General features: G+C 45.4%; 4 protein-coding genes across 7 annotated transcripts in view; 3 read left to right on the top strand and 1 right to left on the bottom strand.

The window, feature by feature from the left end:
- Positions 1 to 2,655: 2,655 nt before the first annotated feature.
- On the bottom strand, positions 2,656 to 7,415 carry PTGES3L (prostaglandin E synthase 3 (cytosolic)-like). Of its 3 annotated transcripts, none has more exons than XM_012726603.1 (7): positions 7,179 to 7,415; positions 6,566 to 6,726; positions 6,392 to 6,458; positions 6,188 to 6,286; positions 4,701 to 4,790; positions 3,540 to 3,593; positions 2,656 to 3,049 (listed from the first exon to the last, which is right to left on the bottom strand). In XM_012726603.1, exons 1-7 carry the CDS (start codon positions 7,215 to 7,217, stop codon positions 3,014 to 3,016), a joined length of 546 nt encoding a protein of 181 aa, XP_012582057.1. In that variant the 5' UTR covers positions 7,218 to 7,415; the 3' UTR covers positions 2,656 to 3,013. The 3 variants fall into 3 exon arrangements, with proteins under 3 accessions (XP_012582057.1, XP_012582060.1, XP_012582058.1); XM_012726606.1 differs by having other exon boundaries at positions 2,659 to 3,049; positions 6,566 to 6,679; positions 7,039 to 7,323; XM_012726604.1 differs by lacking the exon at positions 7,179 to 7,415 and adding an exon at positions 7,039 to 7,111 and having other exon boundaries at positions 2,659 to 3,049.
- Positions 7,416 to 7,528: 113 nt separating this feature from the next.
- Positions 7,529 to 15,060, top strand: RUNDC1 (RUN domain containing 1). The gene is made up of 6 exons (XM_004684127.2): positions 7,529 to 8,024; positions 9,308 to 9,313; positions 10,117 to 10,275; positions 11,694 to 11,892; positions 12,336 to 12,455; positions 12,811 to 15,060. The coding sequence occupies exons 1-6, from the start codon at positions 7,533 to 7,535 to the stop codon at positions 13,674 to 13,676; spliced, it is 1,842 nt and encodes a 613-aa protein (XP_004684184.1). The 5' UTR covers positions 7,529 to 7,532; the 3' UTR covers positions 13,677 to 15,060.
- Positions 15,061 to 18,340: 3,280 nt separating this feature from the next.
- RPL27 (ribosomal protein L27) lies at positions 18,341 to 21,474 on the top strand. The gene is made up of 5 exons (XM_004684126.2): positions 18,341 to 18,416; positions 18,693 to 18,775; positions 19,724 to 19,893; positions 21,177 to 21,287; positions 21,394 to 21,474. Exons 2-5 carry the CDS (start codon positions 18,695 to 18,697, stop codon positions 21,440 to 21,442), a joined length of 411 nt encoding a protein of 136 aa, XP_004684183.1. The 5' UTR covers positions 18,341 to 18,416; positions 18,693 to 18,694; the 3' UTR covers positions 21,443 to 21,474.
- Positions 21,475 to 23,673: 2,199 nt separating this feature from the next.
- Positions 23,674 to 24,011, top strand: part of IFI35 (interferon-induced protein 35) — a 9,270-nt gene continuing 8,932 nt past the window's right edge. For both annotated transcript variants that reach the window (XM_004684942.2, XM_012726506.1), the window contains exon 1: positions 23,674 to 23,777. In XM_004684942.2, the coding sequence (XP_004684999.1) occupies positions 23,763 to 23,777 (15 nt within the window). In that variant the 5' untranslated portion in view covers positions 23,674 to 23,762. The remainder of the gene's footprint in view (positions 23,778 to 24,011) is intronic.

Raw genomic sequence — 24,011 nt, 5'->3', positions numbered from 1 at the left:
CCCCGCTCCGCGCAGAGACGCCGGGGGCGGACGGCGAGCGGCGGACGGCGAGCGGCGCGGGACAATCCTGGGCGCGCGCGCGCCTTTGCGCAGAAGCAGGAGGGCAAGGAATGGGGTGTGGGTTTGGACAAATTTATTGAAAACGCGAGCTGCCGGCGTTCGGGCTTTTAAGCCACTATTATGGACTTTGAAAGGGACTAGAATTCAAAGAAAATAAAGCCTGGGCGCGTTGAGGCACTTAGTGTAGCCCGGAGGGGCTTCTGGGTGGACGTGATCCAGCCCCGCGGACTCTGGCTGGCTAGAGGTGCGGATGGGACTGACTCGATTCACAGCAGCGCTCCCCATTGGACAGGTAGTGCAAGCCACACATTAGTGGCGTATTAAAACCAACATACCCAGAATATTATTTTATCATGCAGTAGGCATTTGAAAATAAGTTAAATATATTCTTCCCTCTGCCGTACAGTATTTACAAAACCTGATGTGTATTTTACATCTCTGTTGGTACTGGCCGCGTTTCAAGTACTCAGTAACCACAGGTGGCCAGTGTAGATAAAGGGTGCAATCAGTGCCCTATAACGTTAAACGGATTAAAAGTTAAATTAAAAAAAAAAAGTTTTAAAAAGTTAAATTAACCATCAGCTCTTTTAAGACAACAATAAAAAGCATGAAGATGCCAATAGACTTTTTCAGGTTTTCCGCAGGAATGCAGAGTATATATGCCCTGTGTTGTGTAACATGCTCCACCTGGATCTCTTGTTAACAGAGGTATTTATAGTTATGATGAAAAATAAATATATTGAGTGGAATGAAGGAAAACTATAAATAGTCTCACGCAATGTTAGACTAGGTTTTGCTGCCAAGGGAGATTTGATATCAATATGTTTTAACGCAGTTTTCAGAATTTCACTTTTCAGAATTGAGGCTAAGGGGACATAGGTTATACAAATTCAAGTCCCAGCCCCTCCACTTATTGTGTGACCTATTTGATAAACGATGAAGACAAGACCTGCTTACTTTATCAGGGTGACATCAGGTTCAAACATTTTAAATGAAGTAATATGCAAATAGTAAACTAAACCATGAAACAAATATATAGCTTTGTATTATCCAGTTTTCTTAAAGGGCTAATGTCATTGTCAAAATGGGGAAAGATGGTGTATTAAAATGAATCACTAATAAAAATAAACAGAGCAGCACTCTTTTTATCTGGGCAAATATCTTAAAAGTTTCAGAGAATGGAGCATGCTCATTGTTGGTGGGAGTGAGAACTGGTACAACTGTATCTAAGAGCAATTTAGCAAAGCTATCAAAGTGTTTAAATACAACTATCTAGCAATTCCACTCCTAGAAATTTAATGTTCTTGACTTCTATATAAAGATCTACATCTTCAAATGCTCGTTGTAGCACTGCTTGAAAATTGAAAAAGACTAAAAACAACCTAAATGTTCCTCAATAAGGAAACAGTTAAATTATGGAAAATGTATTCAATGAAATATCATGAAACAATGCAAAAGCTAGATCTGTTTATATTGATTTGGAAAGATCTCCAACAAAATATTAAGTGAAAACTAGCAGGGTGTAAGATGTACAGCAAACACATAGACACTGCATTTTCTTATGTGTTCAATGTTAATATCTATACTATGTTTCTATGCCATATGTATAGTTGTATATTTTACATAATTATATAATGGCATATATAAGTATACAAATTAAAGCTATATAACAGGTACTATGAAAGTTATAATATATATAATGTGTATACAGATATTGATGTAGTTATATAATATTTTTAAAGAAACAGTTAACATTAGTTATCCCTATGTGGGAAGGGATAAAATTTTTATTGTTTGCCTTTCTATGCTGTTTTAATTATTTTAAACTATGTCCACATATAAACTTACATAATTTTTAAAAAAGATTTATTTATGCATCCAAGAACTGGGGTAAAGGCCAGAGGTGCAGGGGGATAAGAAGATTCATCAGAAAGAATGAGGAGCAGAAGAGGCTGATTGACTGAAACACACTGCTAAGGGGAGCAGCAGGAGAGCTAGGAGAGGTCTGCTGCGCCATGTAGTTAGCTCCCTGGCTGGGGATCGAACTTGTGCTACAGTGGCTGAGGCTCCCTTGTGCCACCAGGGAGGCCCAAACTTACATAAATTTCAAAGTTTAATTTTTCAACAAATTTAAAAGCTTTATCATGAGTTTAAAAGCAAACTTCAAGTATTGCATTTTGTTTAAGTCATAGTCTCATACACATTGGGCACTTAAACAATGTATGTGGAGGAAAGGAATAGCTGATGGATGGAAGAGTAAACAGACATAAGCACTAAGCTATGCAACAATTAGCTTTTAAAGTGCATAGAGATTTCTGGAGTGTGCAGGAAGCTGAGGTAGGTTTCTAGTGGTTATAAAGATGCAGTTATTAATTAGCCATGTAGTGAAGGTTGAGTTTCTGCTCTGAGAAATAGGAGCATGAATTTAGGGAAGTCACCCACCATGGTTACAAAGCCTAATCCCAACACTTGTCTTCTTCCAGCCTCGACAATGAGGACCAAGATCTCTGATAACTACTCAGTCCTCTCCCTTCAAAGGAATGCTAGAGAAAGAAGAAACTTGCCTCCAGGAAGATGTACAAGAAAGAAAGAGACAGAACAGTTCCTGGAGATTTATTATAATCTAAAGACTGCTTCTTTGGCTTTTGCTCTATCAGTTCCACACACATGCTTAAATACTGAGGGGCTCAAACACAAAGATTACAGCCAGTTGGTAGGAAGTCAGCACCCACTAGTCGACTCCTCTCCTATGCTGTCATCTGATGCAGCAGACAAAGTCAAGTGTCTAGAAAGAAGAAACAAATCATGAAGGAGGACCCTGAATCAAGAGCTTCTAGGAAAGTTCAGAGGACGCTGGTGCACAGCTAAAGAGCTGGCAAAGACCCAGCCGTAGCTTTTCACGGTAACTGGAACACAGCCACAGCTTCCTGCCCATCTCTGCTGTCACTGAATATTAAGTACTTGTTGCTTCAGCACTGTCAGAATCATCCTAGGAGGAGAAAAAAGATAACAGTCTGCAAATAGTATTCACAATAGTGAATAGTGCAAATAGTGTTCACAAATACTGCTCATTCCCTTCTGCTCTCTAAGCTTTATTTTGGGATTTCCTCTATCACACAATTCCTTGGAAGGCTGATACTGAAGGATTTCAACTTTGGATAATCAAAGAAAGCCCTGATATTCAATAAACAGCACTGCCACATATACCCTTTAGTTTCAGAATTTAAATTAATGCTACTGCTTCTTACAACTATAAAACTACTCAATAGAGTCTGCTCTAGGATGGAGAAGTAATGGGGACATGATGAGGATCTTGCTGGGGTTTCCTAAAGCACAGCGAAACATTCCTGCTCTGTTAACGTGAGGCTGGGCATACATGCGCGAGAATTACTGCGTGCTAGGCTTTGGGACAGGAGCCTTCTGGCACCTATTTCTAAGGCCAAAAGAAAACTGAAGTGTTCACAGGTGGCTTTACTTACATCCAGGTCATCCATGGCAGGGGGAGGTTTCTTGGTGCTGACTTTCTTCAACAGCTGGTGGGAAAAGGAAAATAATTACAAGGGAAGAAGCAACCAGCATATTGATGGACCACAGGAGAATATCCCAGCCAGACAAATGCCCCATCTTTAAGTCTCTAATACATCACTGAACAGTACTGGAGAAAAGCAAATTGATCCCCTTTTTTATTTTTTGAAATATTTATTTATGCAAGTCAAAATTGCGGGGTGGTGAGAGGACTTACCAGAAACAGAATGGGGAGCAGAAAAAGCAGGTCTACTGAAATACACTGCTGAGAGGAGCAGAGGTGAGACAGGAGAGGTCTGCTGCGCCATGTGGGTCAGCTCTCTAGCCAGGTATCAAACCCGTGCTTCAGTAGCTGCTGACTGCCTCACAGTGCTGACTTTAACCCCTGCACCACCAGGGAGGCCCTGATCCCCTTTTAAAAGGAATTTAAACATACACACAGAACACCCTCCTTACTATCCAAGTTGAGGTCTGTTAGTGTTTTTGCCATTTGAATAAACAGTTACTGAAATAATGTCTGGAACCAAATAATGTATAACTGTATACAATTTATTGAGATTCAGTGATTTATTTTTTAAAAAGGTTTATTTATTTATGCCTACAAGAACTTGGGTGTAGGACAGAGGAGTGGGCAGTGAGAGGATTCACCACTGACAAGAGTAGGGAGCAGAACAGGCAGATCAACTGAAATACACTGCTGAGGGGAGCAGCGGGCAAGACGAGAGAGGTCTGCTATGCCATGATGGTTAGCTCCCCAGCTGGGTGACAGCCTGCTAGTGCTGTGTCTTTAACCACCAGGGAGGCCCTTGACTTATTTTATGATGCAAATTTTTATACTGCTTAGTTTGAGCTTCCTATAAATATGTGTGGTTGAAGCACACACATATGCCCATACTTGTACACGCATGCACACACAAACACACACACAGGAAAGAAGAATTACAAAAAAGTAGGAAAAGTCTTTCCCAGTTTTTTTCAAATACAGGCTCAACTCTGAACATGAGTGAATTTATGTATATAATTTCAATAACAAAATGTCCATTTTTCTCATTCCTATTTAAAAAAAAAAAAGAAAGACACAGAGAATGATCTTTATGGGTAGAAAATGGCATTACCTCTGCATAATGTTCCACCTGAGCAAGCTCCACCTCTTCATCTCCTTCCCAGTCTCTCCAGTTATCAAAGTCCACAGAGAGCCACACTGGCTGCAAGAGAAGCACAGAGTCAGGGGCCAGGAGGGCAGCGGCAGAGGCACACAGAAGTGTGGGTGTGTGCAGAGGCCCGTGCCTGGGGAAGAAGGCCAACCGGTCCACTCTTCCCAACAGCACCCTGGGGGCTAGCATGTCATGTCGATAATCCGCAAAGACTTACCAGCAACCTACAAAGTGCTAAGCACAACGTTATTGTAAGGGATGCAAAAGCATAGAATTCTGCCCTCCAGAAGATTACAAAACAGACTCACAACTAGAAAGATAACTCTGTCATAAAGCATAAGAGTCAACCAAGTTACACTCAAATGTCTAAAATCCAGAGAGAAAGTTGCTAAGAGAATCAACTGATCTTAAAAGTTCTCATCACAGGCCCTCCCTGGTGGCGCAGCGGGTTAAAGCACAGCACTGAGAATCTAAAGCCACTTCCGCATGAGTTCGATTCCCGCCTGCCCGGGAGATGACCACATGGCGTGGCAGACTCTCCTGGCCCGCCCACTGCTCCCCTCAGCAGTGTACTTCATAGATCTGCCTATTCTGTCTCTGGTGAAGCCTCTGGTGAAGCCTCTCACCACCGCTCAGCCTCTGGCCTGTACCCCAGTCTGTATGCACAAATAAATAAATCTTTAAAAAAAAAATTTCTCATCACAGGAAAAGAAGTTTTTAACTGTGTCTGGTGACAGATGTTAACTGGACTTCATGTGGTGTTTGGGTGGCCATATACCTGAAATTAATGTTTATGTCGACTATACCTCAATAAAAATAAGGGACAAAATAAAAGCAAATAAAATTCAGCTATCAAAACCAAAGAGTGAAAGTGATAATGAAAAGGATTAAAGTGAGGTGGAGCATGTGCCCCATTTATAGGTCCAGTGTTAAATCAATGTGGGCAGAACCTCCATATTCCGAGAGTAGCTGATATTCTGGATTTTATTTTTAGTAGCATCCCTACATTTTTAATACGTCAGCAACTAATCAAAAAATTAAGTGTCAGTAAGCAGTCAAAATAATTTTTAACATTAGGAGGATTGTTGAAACAAATGTGAGAGCCAAAGCCAGCCAGGAGACATCAGGGCTCAACCTTAGAAGGAAAGAAGCCATGGGAGGGTCACAGGTGGGAAAGTGAAAGGGTCAAGTCTGTGTTTTAGACAGAATATGCCGAGAGCAATACAGATGGTGGACAGGCAGTGGGGCTGAAAATATACACCGAATCTCACTCAGGGGCAGATGTGGTCAGAATTAGGAAGAGATGAAGTAATAGGTTTAAGAAAAGTGAGTGAAATAGGCAGGACATGGGGAATGATGGTGTGTTGGTGGGAAAAGTGGCAAGGATGATTCTCAGACTTCCATTGAGACCTGGGTATTTAGATAAAGAACAAGAGAAAGTTTCCCACCTTGTTATCCTCTTTGGTGAGCCGGGGCCAGGCCACCTTTTCCTTCCATTTCCTCACAAAGCAAGTAATGGAGCGGCAAGAGCGCTTATCCTGGGAGTCCTGTCAAATAAAGAGCCTCATGCACAGGGCCTGAGGTTTAGAGGGAGTCTTATCTCCCTGGGCCCAACTCTCCATCCATGCCTTACTCTCCCACCTCATTCTTACCTTGCAGTTCACCTTGGCATAGAACTCGATCTCATTGTACATCTCCACACCATCGGCATTCTTGCAGCTGAGGAGATAAAGCGCAGAGGAGACTCCGGAAGCTGAGTGTTGGGGGCATTGGGAGAAAGAAAGGATCTCTGGGAAGCCAAACTCAACAGATGGGAGGGCCCTTACCTGAATACAATGCGATGGTCTTCGATGAGCACATGGACATCGGTGCTGTCCTCGACACAAAATTCCATGAACACATACTTGGGCCTGTCGTACCAGAGGGTCCGGGCATGCTGCCTGGAGAGGAGTTGCGGTGGGACTTCATAGGGGCGGCAGAGGCAAGACTGAGGGCATTTAGGGAAGGTGGAAGGAGGGGAAATACAGGGATGTTTTATGCTACAGCCCTGCCAAAGTGGAGCTAAAAGACACAGAGGGGGTGAAAGGGAGTGGGGGGCGGGGTGTGTGTAATGAGGTTGAACACAGGGAGAATCAAGAGCCTAAAGAGGCCCCTAGGAAGTTAGGGCCATTCAGGCACACTCCCCCTCGCCATCCCAAAGCTAGAGACCTGAGCTGCCCATGGCCCTCGCAGGTCCTGGAGTGACCTGGACACGTGGAACAGGGAATCTCCGGGGAAAAGGACGTCTGGAAAGACTTACCGTGCCATGGCGGCTCCCGCTGCCCGAGGCGTTTGGAGCCAGAGGGCCGCTATCTTTAGATTCTGGGGAGGGCCCCCAGCAGCTGCCGCTCCTTATATGGTAGGGGGAAGGGTAAAGAGGAAAGGGGAACGTGTTCTTACAGCCAAGGTGTCCGCTCTCAGGAGAAACTGGGAGAGCATAATCCCTGAAGCCCTTCGGCTCTCTACGGAAACGTACCCAGGAGACCACCGGCCCGTCGGGATCTGGACAGGCTACCCTAGACGCAGAAACGTGGGATGGCTTGTCCCGGCTTCATCACATGTTTCCCCAACTAAAGTACACTCAGTGCCTGATTCGCAATAATCGCTCAATAAAACCGTGTGGGTCCGAATTAAATCCCCGGGGAAGCCCCGCCCCAGGTGACGTCTAGCCCCGCCCACCCGACCTCCCGGGCGGCGCGCCGTTGCCATGGTAGCAAGGGGGCGCGGCTGACGTGCGGCGGCGCTTCCGGGAAGATGGCGGCAGTCGAGGCAGCTGCGGAGCCGGTAACGGCGGCGGTTGTGCCAAAGGCGAAGGAAGACGAGGAAGAAGAAGAGGAGTCGCTGCCACCGTGCGAGGCGGTGCGCTGGGCCCCCGTGGGGGCGGTGGCGGAAGCCGGGCCTGGGGCGGCGGCCTTCTCGGAAGAGGCAGCAGTCGAGGAGGCCGGCGCGGCCCCGGGCTCCCCGCCGGACTCGCCGGATCGGACGGTGCGGCGGCTGCGAGCTGAAAGACGGCGCCTGGACTCGGCGCTGCTGGCGCTGTCATCGCACTTCGCGCAGGTGCAGTTCCGCCTGCGCCAGGTGGTGCGCGGGGCACCGGCCGAACAGCAGCGCCTCCTGCGCGAGCTCGAAGACTTCGCCTTCCGAGGCTGCCCGCACGTCCTGGGCTACGGAGGACCCGGGGACTCCGCGGGCGACGAGGGCGACGAGCTACTGGGGGACTGCCGGCGGTTGCGCGGCGCCGACCAGGTGAGCAGCCGGGGCCGGGGTTCGAGGATGTGCGGATCGGGTGGCTGAGGGTGAGGGGTGTGGAAAGAGATATAAAGTGTGATAATGTGAGGAGCACGGAGAAATCAGCAAAAGGCGTTTGGAGAGGGCTGCTGAGCAATGAGCAGTGCAGCCCTGCTCACCTTGCGGTCACCTCCTAATGTGCCCAAGCCCCGAACACCTCTGCTAGAGTCCCCGACCCTAGGGTTGGGGAAGTCGATAAGTAAATTGTCTCACTACTAACCAGATGTCTGAAAAAATTGCTATGGAAACCCTAAAAATTTAGCTTCGATCCTGTCAGTGCTTTTCTGGACTCAAACGAAAGTGTTTAATCTTTAGTTGGGTGAGAACTTTGGTCAACAGTGGGACCCCTTAGTGGTTGAAAGAAACACAACTTGTGATTACATGAACTTCCCAATGTTGGCATTTTACTCCTTTCCCACCCTGTTTAATAGCTAGATATTCTCAATGTGGTCCCTCTGGTAACGGTGATAAGATAGATCCATCAGTTAGCCTACAGTGGTACATAATGAAGACTGATACATCGTATGAAGGGAAAGTTTCCTTACAGTTTTTTAGTCTCTGACAGGGCAGTTCTTCAAGTTACAAATCACACGTGGCTGTCTTCCCACTTAGATTTGTTTTAACCACGAAGACTTAATCAGTAGTAGATATTGACTCATTTATTTTAATCTGAAATGTTTCCTGTTTCTTTCCTTCTTGACTTCGTAAAGTTGGGATACAGTGGGGAAAAAAAACATCGAAATTTTCCATAGTTCTTTCCCTTGGACTGGTTAGACAACTTCCTCTAATCAAGGTTCATTATCTAGAAAGTGTTTTCTTAACTGATTTATTCAGTGACATATAACATGTATGGTGAGAACTTGCCCATTGCCAGGCATTGTCTGAGACATTGGGCTACAGTATCAAGGCCCTTAGCCTCAGGGTTTACTAAATTGGGGAAGACAGAATCCTACACAAATATTTATAATGTGACATAAATTAGAGTGAAAGTATGTATAAAATACAGAGGAGGAAATGATAAGGTCTCCTTGATAAACCTTTGCTTCTTGGATAATTAGGCTTTCACTAAGTGTAGAGGGCTAAGATTCTAACAACAAAAAAAAAAGCCAAAACACTGAGGAAGGATTGACTTGCTTTCATGTTGAGCAAAGGTAAAACAATAGAATTGCTTTTTAAATAGCTTGAACAAAAGTTAATTTGTTGTTTTTTCATTTGTTCTCCCTCATACCTTGCTTCTGAAGGGCTTGGTAAGTACAGTTTTATGCTTAAATTTAATACTCTATAGATTTCTAGTTTAGAGTGAAACCTGACACTGCAGGTGGCCTGCTGGCCCCAGCAAGGAAGAACCAGTGTTTCAAAATACAATGTCAGGACTTAATTACCTGGAACGAATTTTAATAATTTAAGTGGAGAAACCACCTGGTGGCCAACAGTGGAAAAAGGAATCGCTGGTCAGGGAAATTTATCAGACCTTTCTTTAAATATTGTTACCTTCCCACCTCCATTACTTGCTTTCTCCCTACTCCAGACATCCTCCAGTTAGTCTTTAAATTTTGCCAAGTCTGGAACACACCAGAAGGGCTTCTGTATCTTAAGAAAACTTGTTATAAGTTACAAAGCCTTTATCTCCACTGTCACCCTCAGATTTTCTTACAGTTTGGCTGCAGAAAATATTCAGGGAATTTTCTGTAGAAATTGCCTATGGAGGCTGGAATGCTTAGTTCCTGAAAGTCTCTCTCTGCTAAGATAAATTGCCTCAATCCTAACTAAACCTCTCAGGGAAAAAAGGCATATTAATACCCCATTGTATTCATAGTCTGTTTATATCCTTTTTCCAGTGAGGACAGAAATACTGTCTTAAAGAAAACATCTTTAATAAATTGCCCTGGATGAGATAGTTATTTTGGATCTGCCTTATGAATTCTAGATTTTATTTAGATTATCTGGAGACATTTTTATTTTACCAGTTGTCATTAGCTTGAGAAAGTTCTTAATGCACCCTGAATGTTCCTTTTCCTGTGAAATATATCTAAATATTTTCTTGTCTTAGAGTGAGCAAGAGAAACGGGAACGTCTGGAAACCCAAAGAGAGAAGCAGAAGGAACTGATACTGCAGCTCAAAACTCAGCTAGATGATCTGGAAACATTTGCCTATCAAGAAGGCAGTTACGACTCCCTGCCGCAGTCCGTGGTCTTGGAAAGACAGCGGGTGAGCAGACATCTGAAGTGCCTTCACCTCTAGCTGAGGTTATATTGCCACTTCGGTGTCCTTAGGGTGTTATTTCTCACCTTGTTTGCCTTTGGCTTTGCTGAAAATCCTTTTGCTGGCCCAAATCATGGGACCAGTCTTTATTCACACATAGAAACACAAGTTCCAAAGCTTTATATTAAGTGCTTTCTTTTTGGTGTTTATTAATAAGCATAATAGTAGTAATGCATAATAATAATTTCCTTCACTTGGTCATCAAAACAGTTCTACTTGGACATACCTTACAATGTAAATTAGCTTCTTTCTGCCACCCACCAGCAGTTGATAAATATTCCAGGCCTCCGGACTAACTTTCATGCAGTCACACTGTCACATGTCACTTAAGAGAGAGATGCATCAAAAATGCAGGCAATTTCATCAATGTATATGTCATAGAATGTAAATTACAACAGACCTAAATGTTGTAGTCTGGAAAACACTGCTGTATGTGACGTTAACGGTGCACAACTGTATGTATCCTGCGCATACCTGGGTAGACGGGCAAATCCGTGGTGTAAATGTAGTTACAGTCTCCCCTACATGTTTCTCTCCCTGTGGTGTTGCTGTTTTTTTGTTTTGTTTTGTTTTATTTTTTGATAGGCTAGAGTTACATTATTTGGATTTCAGGTTGTTCCTATAATGCGATTGGGGTATTTTGTCTGTAATGTACCTTGATGTTTCATAGAGATTTTTGTTTAGTTGCCGCAAGGCGAGAAGGGATGAGAAAGACTAGAAATGAAGATAAATCCAAATTCTCTTGGAGGCCTTGGGGAAAGCCAAATATGAAGCTTTCTGGATAGTCAGTTTCTTTGCATTGTTCACATTGTTGTTGTTCTGAGATATAGCTGCCTGACCTAGTAGAAACTTTGCAGTGAGAGGAACTATTCTGTCTGACAAGAACCCAAGAAGGGTTCTTGTCACTCTAAGAGAAGTAAAGGGTTGTTGCCCTCAGTTTGGTCAGCAGTTTTATTTCTCTGACAATTTCAGCAGTTCCTTGTGTCTTTAATTTCAAGGTAGAAAGTACACTAGTTAAGTTTCTCCTTCCCAACCCTCTCATTGAAAATTCCAGAGGGTTGAGCCTCCCAGGTGGCATTAGGGGTTAAGTCTCAGCACTATGAAGCTATCCGCAGCTACTGCAGCATGAGTTCGATTCCCAGCCAGGGAGCTGACCACAGCAGACCTCTCCTGTCCCCCCTGCTGCTCCCCTCAGCAGTGTATTTTGTCGATCTGCCTGTTCTGCTCCCCACTTTGTCTCTGGTGAATCCTCTCACCCACTGCTCTCCAGCCTATACGCTAGTTCCTGTATGCATAAATAAATCTTTTTTTAAAAAAGAAAAGAAAATTCCAGAGGGTGTGCTCATTACTTGTGGTCTTGCTAGGTGATCATAGATGAGTTAATAAAGAAATTGGACATGAACCTGAACGAGGACCTCAGTTCACTGTCTACTGAAGAGCTGCGGCAGCGTGTGGATGCAGCTGTGGCTCAGATTGTCAACCCTGCCCGAGTGAAAGAACAGTTGGTGGAGCAGCTGAAAACTCAGATCCGAGACCTCGAGATGTTCATCAACTTCATCCAAGGTCAGAGGAGGGGATGGGGAAAAAGGGTGGGCAGAGGTCATATTGATTAGGTGCATTCTGAGAGTGCTACCTAAAGGTGCCAGGTCTTGATATGCTGTTTGTTTAAGGCTCAGTAAGGGAATCAGCAGGGTAGTGTGGAAAGAACATGGATTTTAAAGGCAGAGAGCTTAAAACCCTAGCTCTGCCTTTTGCTGGCTTTGTGTCCTTGGCCTGGTTACTAACCTCTGCAGTCCCACTCTCTTCATCCACAAAATGATGACTCATGCTTCATTCATTCAGTAAATATTGAACCAACTGCTTATACTAGTCACTAGTCTGCACAACTGAGGTACAATTTGTAAAGTCTTTTTGGGTGGTAAGCCCTAGTAAATATTATTTTTCCTTGAAATATTTGCCAGAAAGGAGTTGAATAAGCATCTTCTCTTTGAAACTTCTGATTCCAGATGAAGTGGGAAGCCCATTGCAGACAGAGAGTGCACACTGTGAATGCAAAGCCAGCGGGCAGACGGGCAATGGCTCCACCAGAACTGGCAGCAGCAGACTGCCTCCAGGGAACAGCAAATGTGAGTACAGCTTCTAGAAGAGAAAGTAGCAGTGACCCAGGGCTGGGGGTACTGGGGAGCAGTGGAGCATGGGAACTGCTAGCAGTAGAGGGTATTTTAGGGGGTGATAGTTGCACAACTCATGAATACACTAAAACCCCCTGACTTGTATACTCTGCATGGGTGAATTGATGGCATGGGGATTATATCTCATACAGCTGTTATTAACCCAAAGGATGCAAGTACAGCTACATCCTAGGTAGTTGTTGGGTGCATGTGAGACTCGTGCTGTAGCTCAGAAAGTCTCAGTTGTGACTTTCTGAATGCACCTCTGTGCCTCTACTCTCACTAATGAGTCATTGTGTGTTCTAAATAGTAAAAGCCGAAGATGTAAAGCGAGTTCGAGAGACGGGACTGCACCTGATGCGGCGGGCACTGGCCGTGCTCCAGATCTTTGCTGTTAGCCAGTTTGGCTGTGCTACGGGCCAGATCCCACAAACCCTGTGGCAGCGGGGCCAGGCCGACAGGGACTACTCTCCCTTGTTGAAGAGGCTGGAGATGTCAGTAGACAGAGTGAAGCAGCTGGCATTGAGGCACCAGCCGCATGACCGTGTCATCACCTCTGCCAACCTCCAGGACCTCTCTCTGGGAGGCAAGGATGAACTGACCGTGGCCGTGCGGAAGGAGCTAACAGTGGCCGTGAGGGACCTGCTCGCCCATGGACTATATGCCTCCTCACCAGGAATGAGCCTGGTCATGGCTCCCATTGCTTGCTTGCTACCAGCCTTCTCCTCCACCCCTGAGGCCATGCACCCCTGGGAGCTCTTTGTAAAGTACTATCATGCAAAGAATGGCCGAGCTTACGTGGAGTCCCCAGCCCGGAAGCTCTCCCAGTCCTTCGCCCTGCCCATTATGGGAGGCACCGTTGTGACCCCCAAGCAGAGCCTGCTGACAGCCATCCACATGGTGCTGACAGAGCACGACCCTTTCAAGCGCAGTGCAGACTCTGAGTTGAAGGCCTTGGTGTGCATGGCACTCAATGAGCAGCGGCTGGTGTCCTGGGTGAACCTCATCTGTAAGTCAGGGTCACTCATTGAGGCCCACTACCAGCCCTGGAGCTACATGGCACACACAGGCTTTGAGAGCGCCCTCAATCTGCTTAGTCGCCTCAGCAGCCTCAAGTTCAGCCTCCCTGTAGACCTGGCCGTGCGCCAGCTCAAGAACATCAAAGATGCCTTTTGATGGGAATGCCCTGACCCTAGACCAGCACCTTGCTCAGTAGGATGATGGCCAGTCTTCTAGGATCAGAGCAAGGAGTAGAGAGGGCTACAAACACTTTTCTTGCAAATTGCCAAATGACTGCAGAGCTTCTTTTCCTCACCAACTTAGCAGCTCAGAAAGTTATGCTAAAGACCCTCTTTTTAAAAGGGTCTTCCCTGGCATGTACGCAGTAGTATTCAGGTGGGCACCTATATTCAAGCCAGAGTAAAGGCAGTCAGTCTTGGCAGTTAACCCACCAATGTGTTGGGTCGTGTGTGGTGTTAAGAAAGCGCAGTTATTCTCTCCCTGGCAGTGAATGGCAGTGTGAGTTCATCCTAGAAGACATCCAGCTTGAGGTTCTTTTTATTTCAGAGCCATCTTCCCTGAGATGGGCTTGAGATCGAGTCCAAGGTCCAGTATCTTGGTTCCTCTTACGAATCCCTTTGCTCCTTTCTTCCTGACATCAAGGTCAGAGGAACCAATGTATATTCCATAACTGCCTCTGGATAAAACTAGGAATGGAAATGACTTGAACAGATTTTCTAAGGGACTTAATCACAACTTGAATTTAATATGAACCCTTTCTCATGTAGAGGTAAGAACTGAAATTCCTTCCTCACAAGGGGGTCTCCTTGTCACACATATCACAGACTTGTCTTTTGGCTTTGGAGGTGGTTGTGAGGAATAAGAATCATTGTCAGGTACCATGTCCCCTGGCAAGTAATCTCTTCTCTGCACCTCATCGGATTCTGATACCATCCTTTCAGAAAGATCTTTGTTAGAGGTAAATCCCCTGACAGAAACCTTGCCACCAAAGGCCACTGTGAAGAGGAATATAACCCAGTGACCGACAGCAACTCCTTCTGGGGGTGATACTCACCAGGTACCACTTGTCCTGCAGGCTGGATGATGGAGGACGTCTGATCTTTCACCGGGTACTACAGCCAGAGTAGGAACTACAGCAGATCACAGTTGCCAGGCACAGGGCTAAGCATTTCATTGGGAAATTGACACTAAACTGGTCTGATGTGGTCTTTAGGGTTTTAGTCTTTTTTGTTAATGTGTCACTCAGCTTGCATACTGCTCCAGGGCTAACCAAACATCAGCAAAGTGTATCACTTTCTGGAAAACCAAGTGGACTCCCAACACTACTGATTCAGCATTGTTTTATGTATTAAATGGCCAGCTGCACTTTCTGTCTGCACTATTAATGTAGTGCATTTTAACTTATTTTTTTTCAACAACCTGTTATTTAAGATGTATTATTGATAATTTACTAGAATTAGTCCTGTGTGTAACAGGGTAAGTGTAAAATGTGAAGAATGACATATCTGTGGTTGCCAATAAAATGATAGTATTTTGTGTAGCTTCTCTACAAAGACCTTTAAGACCCTTAGCTTTGGTTTAAAAATATATCTACTGTCAGATAGATTGATCAAGATCAGTATTTCCTTAAATGAAGTCTATTTGTATTAAGGCTTTGTGCTAGCAACCTAGGAAGCACTTATGTTTGTGTCATCCTAATTTAATCTTCACTACTTGTAAGATAACATTACCCCCATTTTATAGCTGAGGAAACTAAAATATGGAGATGTTAAATATTTTGTCCAGGTTTACATGATGGAAGAGCTGGGATTTGAACTCAAGTGGCCTGAATCCAAATCCTCTGGTCTTTATGCTCATACCACTCTTTTTTTTTTTTTTTCTTCATCATATCCTGCTGCTTCTAGATCTGTTCCTCTCCTTTATCCACACCCTTACTCCACTGTCACTATCTGCCAGAAATTTCAGCTCCCGGAGAACAGACTAGGCTGCAGGGAGATGAACTGATAGTCTTTGCCAAGTTCTCCGGGAAACTCAAAGATGTGTAGAGACAGTGTGCAGGCACTCAGTTATCTGCTGTACACTGAAACCGTCTACATTATAATTGAGGACAGAGCTCTCTGACTTGGGGTTAGGCAGACAGGACAACGGAAGAGAGGATGGACAGTCAATCCAGGGCTAAAGACATGCAAGAATATAATGCAAAAGAGCCACACATGTGCATCCAATGGAAGTACAGGGGTCTGTACAAGTATGATTCATGAAAGATTGTTAAACGGTTCTAAAGTGAGCTGCATTCAGTCTTTCATCCTTGGGTGCCTACCAACTCCCTGGGCCAGGCTAGATGCTGAGGAAAGTGGTAAAACATACTCTGCCCTCAAGGAACACGATTTAACTAAAAAGATACCAGAACATCTGGCAATTTAGGTAGCCTATTAACACACAAACGGTTAGGTGCCATCCCCAAAATTAATTCAGTAACACAGGTGTGAGGCCTGAGAATTTGCATATTAATATGCCCCCATGTTTGTGATGTTGCTGCTGGTCTGGGAACCACAGTGATCCAAACCAGTTCAGCTGTGCTCTGTAATCAAGGTGAGCTGGGTTGGGTGGCTGAGGGGCCCAGGGAAGGAAGAGATTCTGTCTGGGAGAATTCTGAGCTCCTTGAAGAGTAGGTAGGATTTGGATTGAACTTTCATCTGGCTACAGTGGAGGAGGAGACTAAAAACACATACAACAAGCTGAGTAGAGACCCCAGAGCTCAGAAGAGATTGGGGCTTTTATGTAGTTGAGCTGGCTAGAACCCAAAGGGGTACGTGAAAGGTGTGGAGAACTGTCAAAGACATTTACACTGAAGGAAAGTGTGAGAGGTCAAACTTTAGTACAACAAGCCAGTGAAAGATTTCAAGCAGTTGAGTGGTGAATGTGGAGTTGTGTTTAGAGACATTTTTCAAAATATGATTTAGAGATCTTACTGCTGTACTTCAGACCTAAAGTGGAATATCTTGGGTTGGAGATGCATCTTTAATTAGCCTCCCAAGCAATTATGACTCATTCAAAAGTTTGAGGAGGAACTAGAGAAGAAAAAGCTGAGATTGGTCCAATTAAGGAGCAGGCAGGAAAAGGAAGATTTAAAAGACAAGGCAAAATTCACAGGATTTAGTTACTAATTTGAAGAGTGTTAGGTGAGAAGAGGTCAAAACAGTAAGATTTAGGATTTGGTTTCTGTTTTTCAAGAAAGAAGCAGCAAAAGAGGAGAAGCAGGTAAGGACAATAATGGAAGACCTTAGAGGTGGCAAGGGACAAGGCAGTGTGCTATGTGGGAAAAACACTGAGTTGAGAACACAGAGATCAATCCTGTGACTTTGCTGCTCTGGAATTCATCTTTGAGAAATCAAAGTCATTTCTGAGGTCACTTCCAACTCTAAAATGTCATTCCAAATTAAGCCAGGAAATATTTTAATTGAATATAAAAATATAAATACATAATGTAATAAACCACTGGAGTGGGATTTCTGAGGGCTACAGGGAAAATTGATGCCTGCAGAGCCTCAAGAAAAAAAAAAATTGATGAAACCCTCATTTCCCCCTCTTGCCCAGATTAATCTTGTTCAGTAAGCAAAAACTCCAAAATGTCTTCTCTTTCTCCTAAACTCAAAAGAACTACTTAAAAAATTCCAAAAATAGTTAATTTTTAATTTTTAAAAAAAAAAATGAAAACACTCCTCCAGTCAGAAATAGGAAATAATTCCACTAGAGAGCCATCTAGACTGGATTCAGACATAAATTCAAGTCCTATGTATGCTACTGATCAGTTCAACCTCAGCTAATTTATCTTCTCTAGACTTCAACTCCTCACGCCTAAATAGGAATATACGCAAGATGGAGAGTTGGGAGAATCAAATAATCTGTCGAGTTCCAAGTGCCTAGCATCTTGCCTGGCACAGAGGAGGTGTTCAATTTAGTAACAGGTTTAAAAGTATGGGGCTCACTGGGCCTCCCTAGTGGTGCAAGGGATTAAATCTCAGCACTATGAAGCCGTCTGCAGCCACTGCAGCAGTGGGCAACACCCCGCAGGGAGCTGACCCTCATGACCCAGACCACTCCAGTTTCCCTCTGCGCCCCTCAGCAGCGTGCTAAAGTAGAGCCGCCTGTTCTCCCTATCAGTCTCTGGCGAACCCTCTCACCCCCACCCCCACGTCTGGCCTGTACCCCAGTACTTATATGCATAAATAAACCTCAAAAAAAAAAGTGTGGGCTCAGAAGTTGAGCTGCTTTGAATCTGAGCCCCAGAGCCACCATTTGCAGGTTTGGCACAGGTAAACAACTACTATGAAGTATCCATCACCGACCCTTACTATTTGTTTTATTCTATAACATCAATGTCCGGGACTAGGTGCCCTTGCTCGGCTAATATTCGCCTTTCCCGCCTTAGGCGTACCCGTACACACCGTTGGCACTAACATCAGTACTATCTGGTTCCCGAATTACATCTTCTGAGACAGGAAACAGACTGTGCCCCCGCCCGCCCCCGCCCCCTCGACCCCCCGACGCACCCCCATCCCCGCCTACTGCAGAAGGAAGCTACAACCAGGCGGGCAGCGGCGCAGCTGGGTGGGAACACTGCCACCAAACCACCCGCCCTGGCTCTCCCACCAGCGCGCGCTACTTCTGTTTATGTGGAAGATGTTAATAAAGTTTGATTTGAGCAAATGAGCTGCCAGGCCCTGCTATCTCTCTTGTGCTTCTTCCGCCCTCAATACAGATTCCGAGCGCACACGGGAAGTACGGAGCGACTTACTGGGTGGATCCGGAAGTGAGATCACCGCTCCCCGGGGTGAAAGGTTAGCGGAAGTGCTGGTCTTTCCTTTTTGCTGTAGGCCCGAGTGGTTGCTGTCGGTGAGTAGAGGCTTGGCCAGGGTCTTCCAATCCGTCGCCATCCGCGACCTGGGGGTTGAGTTCTGGGCTGCGTCGTGTGTTTTCGGTTCCTCCGTCTCTGGCGGCTTCGAAGTGGGCACTGTCCTGCTATCAGGGGCCCACGGGCGACGTAGGCTAAAACGACAGTGAGCGCAGCCTGAAATTCCGCGCTCAGAGGCTGCACTTGGGATGAGGCGTCGGCTCCCGGGGCTTTGGCCCAATGGATTCTGAGCGGTCCATTCTCATTTCTTTTTGCAGAAATGGGCAAGTTCATGAAACCCGGGAAGGTGGTGCTGGTGTTGGCTGGACGGTACTCCGGACGCAAAGCGGTCATTGTGAAGGTATCAGCCCCGAGTCCCTCCACGCCCTGCGGCTCAGGAGTCGGGCAGGTTTTAGCGGGCTGGCAAGCCCTGGTTTGGGGGGCTTTGCCACTGACCTTTGCGGGGTCGAGGGAAGCGGGCGGTGAATGCTTGAGGGCTTTAGGGAGAGGGACGTGCAAAATAACAAAGGTGCAATGAATTGGGCAACCTATCACGTAACGCGTCCGGTGGCCAGAGACTGAGGTGCTGCCAGCGTGTACTGAATGGTGCCTGGTCTGCTGCTTTAGGGGTTGTCATATCCAGTTCATGGGTAGCCATCAAGGGATTGATTCCCTTCCATTGAGATTCAGGAGGTTGGGTAATTGACCTGAGGTCAAGCAGGTAGGAGGTGCTGGGCTGGGCATCTACTAAAAGAGATTATTTCTAGTCAGGATGGTCCCTTAGCATTATGAGCCTTTCGCTGTTTGCCTTCTGCCTACGATTCATGGTGTCTTGATTTTATAGCACCACTACGTTGGGTGACACCAGAGTGCACCTGTTTTCTTCCATCTACCTACTGCCAGAGTCTGAAGTGAGGCTGACGTTCTGGAACCTTGCCCCTGCCCCTCACTGGCAGTGTACCTGTGCAGGAAGTTATAGGTGTCAAGTACTGACAACGGATGCTTGGCATATGTCAGCACTCCATAAGAGTTAATTAACATTTGTTAATATTTCTAAAATCTCTTGACTCTCAAGAACCCTTCCAGGTTCTTCTTGATGGAATATAGAATGCCCTCAATCTTACGCTTTTCGGGCATATGTGAGTACCTAGTGTCTAGTTTGTGTGGTTTTCTCTTTATAATAAGGTGTCTGAAACCTGAGGGGGTTATTTGTATTTTTTACGAGACAGTCCTTTCTCTGCATGCCCTACCTGTATGCACAAGGTATGAGAGACTCTGGTTAACAACAAATGTCATTCTGACCACTCAGAACATTGATGATGGCACCGCAGACCGCCCTTACAGCCATGCTCTGGTGGCTGGAATTGATCGCTATCCACGCAAAGTGACAGCTGCCATGGGCAAGAAGAAAATTGCCAAGAGGTCAAAGATCAAGTCTTTTGTGAAAGTATATAACTACAATCACCTCATGCCCACAAGGTGAGCATTTCAAGAATGGGAATGAAAGTGCTTCTTTCCCTGTTGAATATGAGACAGCCTGGCAGCCATTCCAGTGAGGAAGGGACATTGTTTTCAATTTGCCACTAAGTGGCTGTGGCCTCTGAGTCTTAAAGTCTCGTTTTTTTTCCATCTTCAGTAAACACAGGCACAATACCTAGTCTACTATCTCCCACAGTTCACTGTCCCAGAGAGTGATTGCAAGCTTCCAAGAATGGCTGGTAAATTAATGAAAGCAAGTCTCCCCCAACTTCACTAAGCTGCTGAGCCACTTTTAGCCTTAATAATATTGTGTAGTACATATACTGTCTTGGTACTAGAGCAGTTTTAGAAAGAAATACAAGACTGGAGAATCCTGAACAAAAATTCCCAAACCCTAACCGCATATCCCTTAAAGTTTGCTACAAGAACTGTGTGTTTATTCTTCATCTGCTAATATGAAAGTACAGAATTGTTTCCATAATTCTGGAAAATAGCTGCTCAGTTGTTTTATGTGTGGTGTCTTAAGAGTTCTTTATACAAAGAAGAACTGGGGTGTAGGTGTGAGGGGTAGTGAAAGGATTCACCAGCAACAGTGGGGAGCAGAACAAGCTGATTGAGACACACTGCTGAAGGGAGCTGTGGGCAAGACGAGAGGTCTGCAGGCCATGTGGGTCAGCTCCCTGGCTGGGGACCAAACACAGACCACAGTGGCAATAGCATAATTGTGCTGAGACTTAACCCCTGTACCACCAAAGATAACTGACCAATTTTTGTGTTATTTGTAATGAGATTGACCCTTTCTGAGTCTGAATAGAAAGCTTGTCAGTACTGTGATCATCATAAAGAAGGTCTGATAGAGTGATTCTTCTTACCTAGAAACTGTGGTTGTGGAAAATTAAACATGAATTGTTTTCCAATGGCTTGAATCTATGGAAATGGGTATTAAAATGGAAGGTTCACGGCCCTCCCTGGTGGCCCAGCGGGTTAAAGCACAGCACAAAGAAGCTTAAGCCACTTCTGCATGAGTTCAATCCCACCTGCCCTGGAGGAGATCGACATGGTGTGGCAGACCTCTCCTGACCTGCCCGCTGCTCCCCTCAGCAGTATACTTCATTGATCTGCCTGTTCTGCACCCCACTCTCTCTTTGGTGAATTTTCTCACCCTCTGCATCTCTGGCCTGTACCCTAGTTCTGTACGAATAAATAAGTCTTTTTAAAAAAAAATTGAAGGTTCAAGAAATCTGGCATGTGGGTTGGTCCTACCTCCTTGTCATCGTCCCCAGGTACTCTGTGGATATCCCCTTGGACAAAACTGTTGTCAACAAGGATGTCTTCAGAGATCCTGCTCTTAAACGCAAGGCCCGGCGAGAGGCCAAGGTCAAGTTTGAGGAGAGGTAAGTAGACTTAGGTGGTGGGTGTTGGGGGTTATGGTTTCATTGTGCTTCATGAAGGGAATTTTTGTTGTTTCTATCTTCATCACTCTTCTTTTTTTTCCTCTAGGTACAAGACTGGCAAGAACAAATGGTTCTTCCAGAAGCTGCGGTTTTAGATCTTTTTTGCTTTGGTCATTAAAATTACAAAAAAAAAAAAGAAAAAATCTGTGTTTCTGCCTGCTACTTTTATCATTAGACTGGGAAAGGAGAACATTCATGATAGATGGTGAATATAGTAGCTGTGGGAAAAGATATAAGCTAAATCTCCCTTGGTGAGATGTGAGCTTTGTCTTACCCTGATAACCCTTTCATGGCCCAGCCAACCTCTAGGCACTGAAGTGTGAGCTAATGAACTGTTTGCCAAAAAGGGCTGCTCCTGACTTTTTTTGGTATGGGATTAGTTGGTATTCCTGACTTCAACTCCTGCACCCCTGAGGACCTGAGCTATTCCTTGTCATCCCTGATGGACAGCCAGAGGCCCCCATGAGTGGATACTAGTTGTTTTAGGGAGGTTTGTTAAACCAGAGACCCATCTTCCAAGTTAGATTCAGTAGGATTTCTTTCAACCTGTCTGGATGAGGCGTATACTAGAGAATAATGGGCAACTGCCTGGTGAGAGGGGGTCTGGTCGTAAGGCTTGGGCCTAGCTTCTGTCACCACTGTTGCAGGAAAAGCATCTGGCCTCTCAGGATAGCTGACTGAGATAAACTTTGGCTATTTAAATGTGTCTCTTAAAGTGCCCCAACAATTTATAACCTTGGTAGTTCATTTTTCTGAGGGTGTTGCATAGTTTTCATTGGAGACTCAAGGTCCTGTGACCCAAAAATAGAGCAATTCTAAAGGCTCTAGATGGAAGCAGGGTTGCATTTGCTAATCTTTGTACTCAACACACTTCCTCCTGTGGTGGTGAGAAGAGGTTGAAAAGGGGACATGGCAGAAAGCCATCAGGAAGAGAAAAGGATATGGTAATGAAAAGGTCTGGCCTAGGTTAAAAATAAAACATGCCCTGTGCTTTATGTTCTTAGTTTAACTTCTCACACATTGGCACCTATTGAGATGGATTGTTAAGTAAGTAGCTTACCTATTTAGTCACATGTGGAACTCAGTACAAATGTTCCTTTTACTCAGTATCTGAGTTTTTGCCATCCTATCTCAAGGTCCCAAGCCAGGCTTGGGTATATTGCTTCACTTCCTTACAGTGTGGCCTTTCTCAAGTTTATATTCTGTGCCTTAGAAGTTTAGGATCTCAGGCCCGTGCCAGTGGCGCAGCAGATGAAAGCACAGCACTAAGAAGCTAAAGGCACTTCAGTATGAGTTCAATTCCCGCCCCCGAGGTGACCCACATGGCACTGCAGAGCTCTCCTGACCTGCCTGCTGCTCTCCTCAGCAGTGTACTGCATCCGTCTGCCTGTTTTGCTCCCTACTCTGTCTCTGGTGAATCCTCTCACTGCCCCTGTACCTCTGTAAATAATCTTTAAAGTTTAGAATCTCTGGCCTCCCTGGTGGCTCAAGGGGTTAAGTCTCAGCTCTACCAAGCTATCAGCAGCCACTGCATCATGAGTACAGTCTCCAGCCAGGGAGTTGACCCACATGGCCAGCAGACCTCTTCTGTTTTGTCCTCATTTGCCCTCAGCAGTGTGTAAAGATTTATGTATACAAGAGCTGGGGCGTAGGCCAGAGGTGCAGGGGGTGAGAGGGTTCACCAGAGAATGGGGAGCAGAACAGGCAGATTGAAATACACTGCTGAGGGGAGCAGTGGGCAAGACAGGAGAAATCTGCCATGTGTTAGGTCCCTGGCCAGGGATGGAACTCGGCTACGGATTGCTTCATAATACTTAGACAACCCTTTGCACCACCAGGGAGGCCCCACCCCAGTTCTTGTATGTATAAATGAAATCTTTTTTTAAAAATTTGAGTTAATCTGTAAAGCAGAATCAGTATTGGGCACGCCAAATGGTGGAGTGGCTTTATCTGTCCTGGTGGCATTTTTCACGCAACTAGCTATGTCTGCCTGTGCCCAGCACCATTCTAGGTTCTTGATAAATGCTGGGTAACAAAGCAGACAAAATTCTACCACTGGGTTTTTGCAGGGCTGAGAATGGAGGCTTGACAGGAACCTGCTTTCACTTGGCAGTTGCTGCTAGTGTAGCTTACCCTGCCTGAGGCCTCAAAGCTATGGAGGCCCCTCCCAGGGGTGGAGAAACCGTCTGGGGGTAGGGAGCATTGAAGGGCAGGATTTTCTCTGAAATGAAAGTGCAAGTAAAGAGCCAGTCGTGAGCAGTCTGGCTCAGAGTATACATACCGACAGCCCTCAAAAGGCTGTCTAGTTCTGAAAGGCTGTCTAGTTCTGAAAGGCTGTCTAGTTCTGGTGGACTCTGCCACTGCGCCCAGCCCTGAAGTCTTGGTTCTTTCCAGTTGGACCCCAAGCCCGTGTCAATGGCCCAAGCAGCAGTAAGTGGGGCTGTGTTTGGGGTGGGAGAGCTCTTGGTTTGCACTGGAGGCTGGGAAATCTGCATGTGTCTCAAGGTCTGACTGCCAAGTCTCTCCTTGCCCATCTCAGACCCACTGAGTTCTGGGGACAAACTACTGGGGTTTCCTCTCCCCCATGCAGAAGCTCCCCAGTCATTGCCTCAAAGGCAGTTCTGTAACCTTCAGTTTTCACTAGCTAACCAAAGGGTTCTGTAA

The sequence above is a fragment of the Condylura cristata genome, unplaced genomic scaffold, assembly GCF_000260355.1.
Source record: "Condylura cristata isolate star-nosed mole 26May11 unplaced genomic scaffold, ConCri1.0 scaffold00017, whole genome shotgun sequence".
Lineage (NCBI taxonomy): Eukaryota > Metazoa > Chordata > Mammalia > Eulipotyphla > Talpidae > Condylura > Condylura cristata.
The sequence above is the reverse complement of the archived record's forward strand: the minus strand, read 5'-3'. Positions and strand labels throughout refer to the sequence as shown.

Bases quoted from the DNA above. Each gene is read 5' to 3' on its own strand.
- PTGES3L (XM_012726603.1), bottom strand. From the start codon at position 7,217: ATGCTCTCCCAGTTTCTCCTGAGAGCGGACACCTTGGCT. The intron at 6,459-6,565 runs GTAAGGGCCCTC...TTATCTCCTCAG, and splicing joins GACCATCGCATTGTATTCAG to CTGCAAGAATGCCGATGGTG. The intron at 6,287-6,391 runs GTAAGAATGAGG...TTTATTTGACAG, and splicing joins ATGCCAAGGTGAACTGCAAG to GACTCCCAGGATAAGCGCTC.
- RUNDC1 (XM_004684127.2), top strand. From the start codon at position 7,533: ATGGCGGCAGTCGAGGCAGCTGCGGAGCCGGTAACGGCGGCGGTTGTG. The intron at 10,276-11,693 runs GTGAGCAGACAT...TGGTCTTGCTAG, and splicing joins TGGTCTTGGAAAGACAGCGG to GTGATCATAGATGAGTTAAT. The intron at 11,893-12,335 runs GTCAGAGGAGGG...TTCTGATTCCAG, and splicing joins GTTCATCAACTTCATCCAAG to ATGAAGTGGGAAGCCCATTG.
- RPL27 (XM_004684126.2), top strand. From the start codon at position 18,695: ATGGGCAAGTTCATGAAACCCGGGAAGGTGGTGCTGGTGTTGGCTGGA. The intron at 19,894-21,176 runs GTGAGCATTTCA...CATCGTCCCCAG, and splicing joins AATCACCTCATGCCCACAAG to GTACTCTGTGGATATCCCCT. The intron at 21,288-21,393 runs GTAAGTAGACTT...TTTTTCCTCTAG, and splicing joins AAGGTCAAGTTTGAGGAGAG to GTACAAGACTGGCAAGAACA.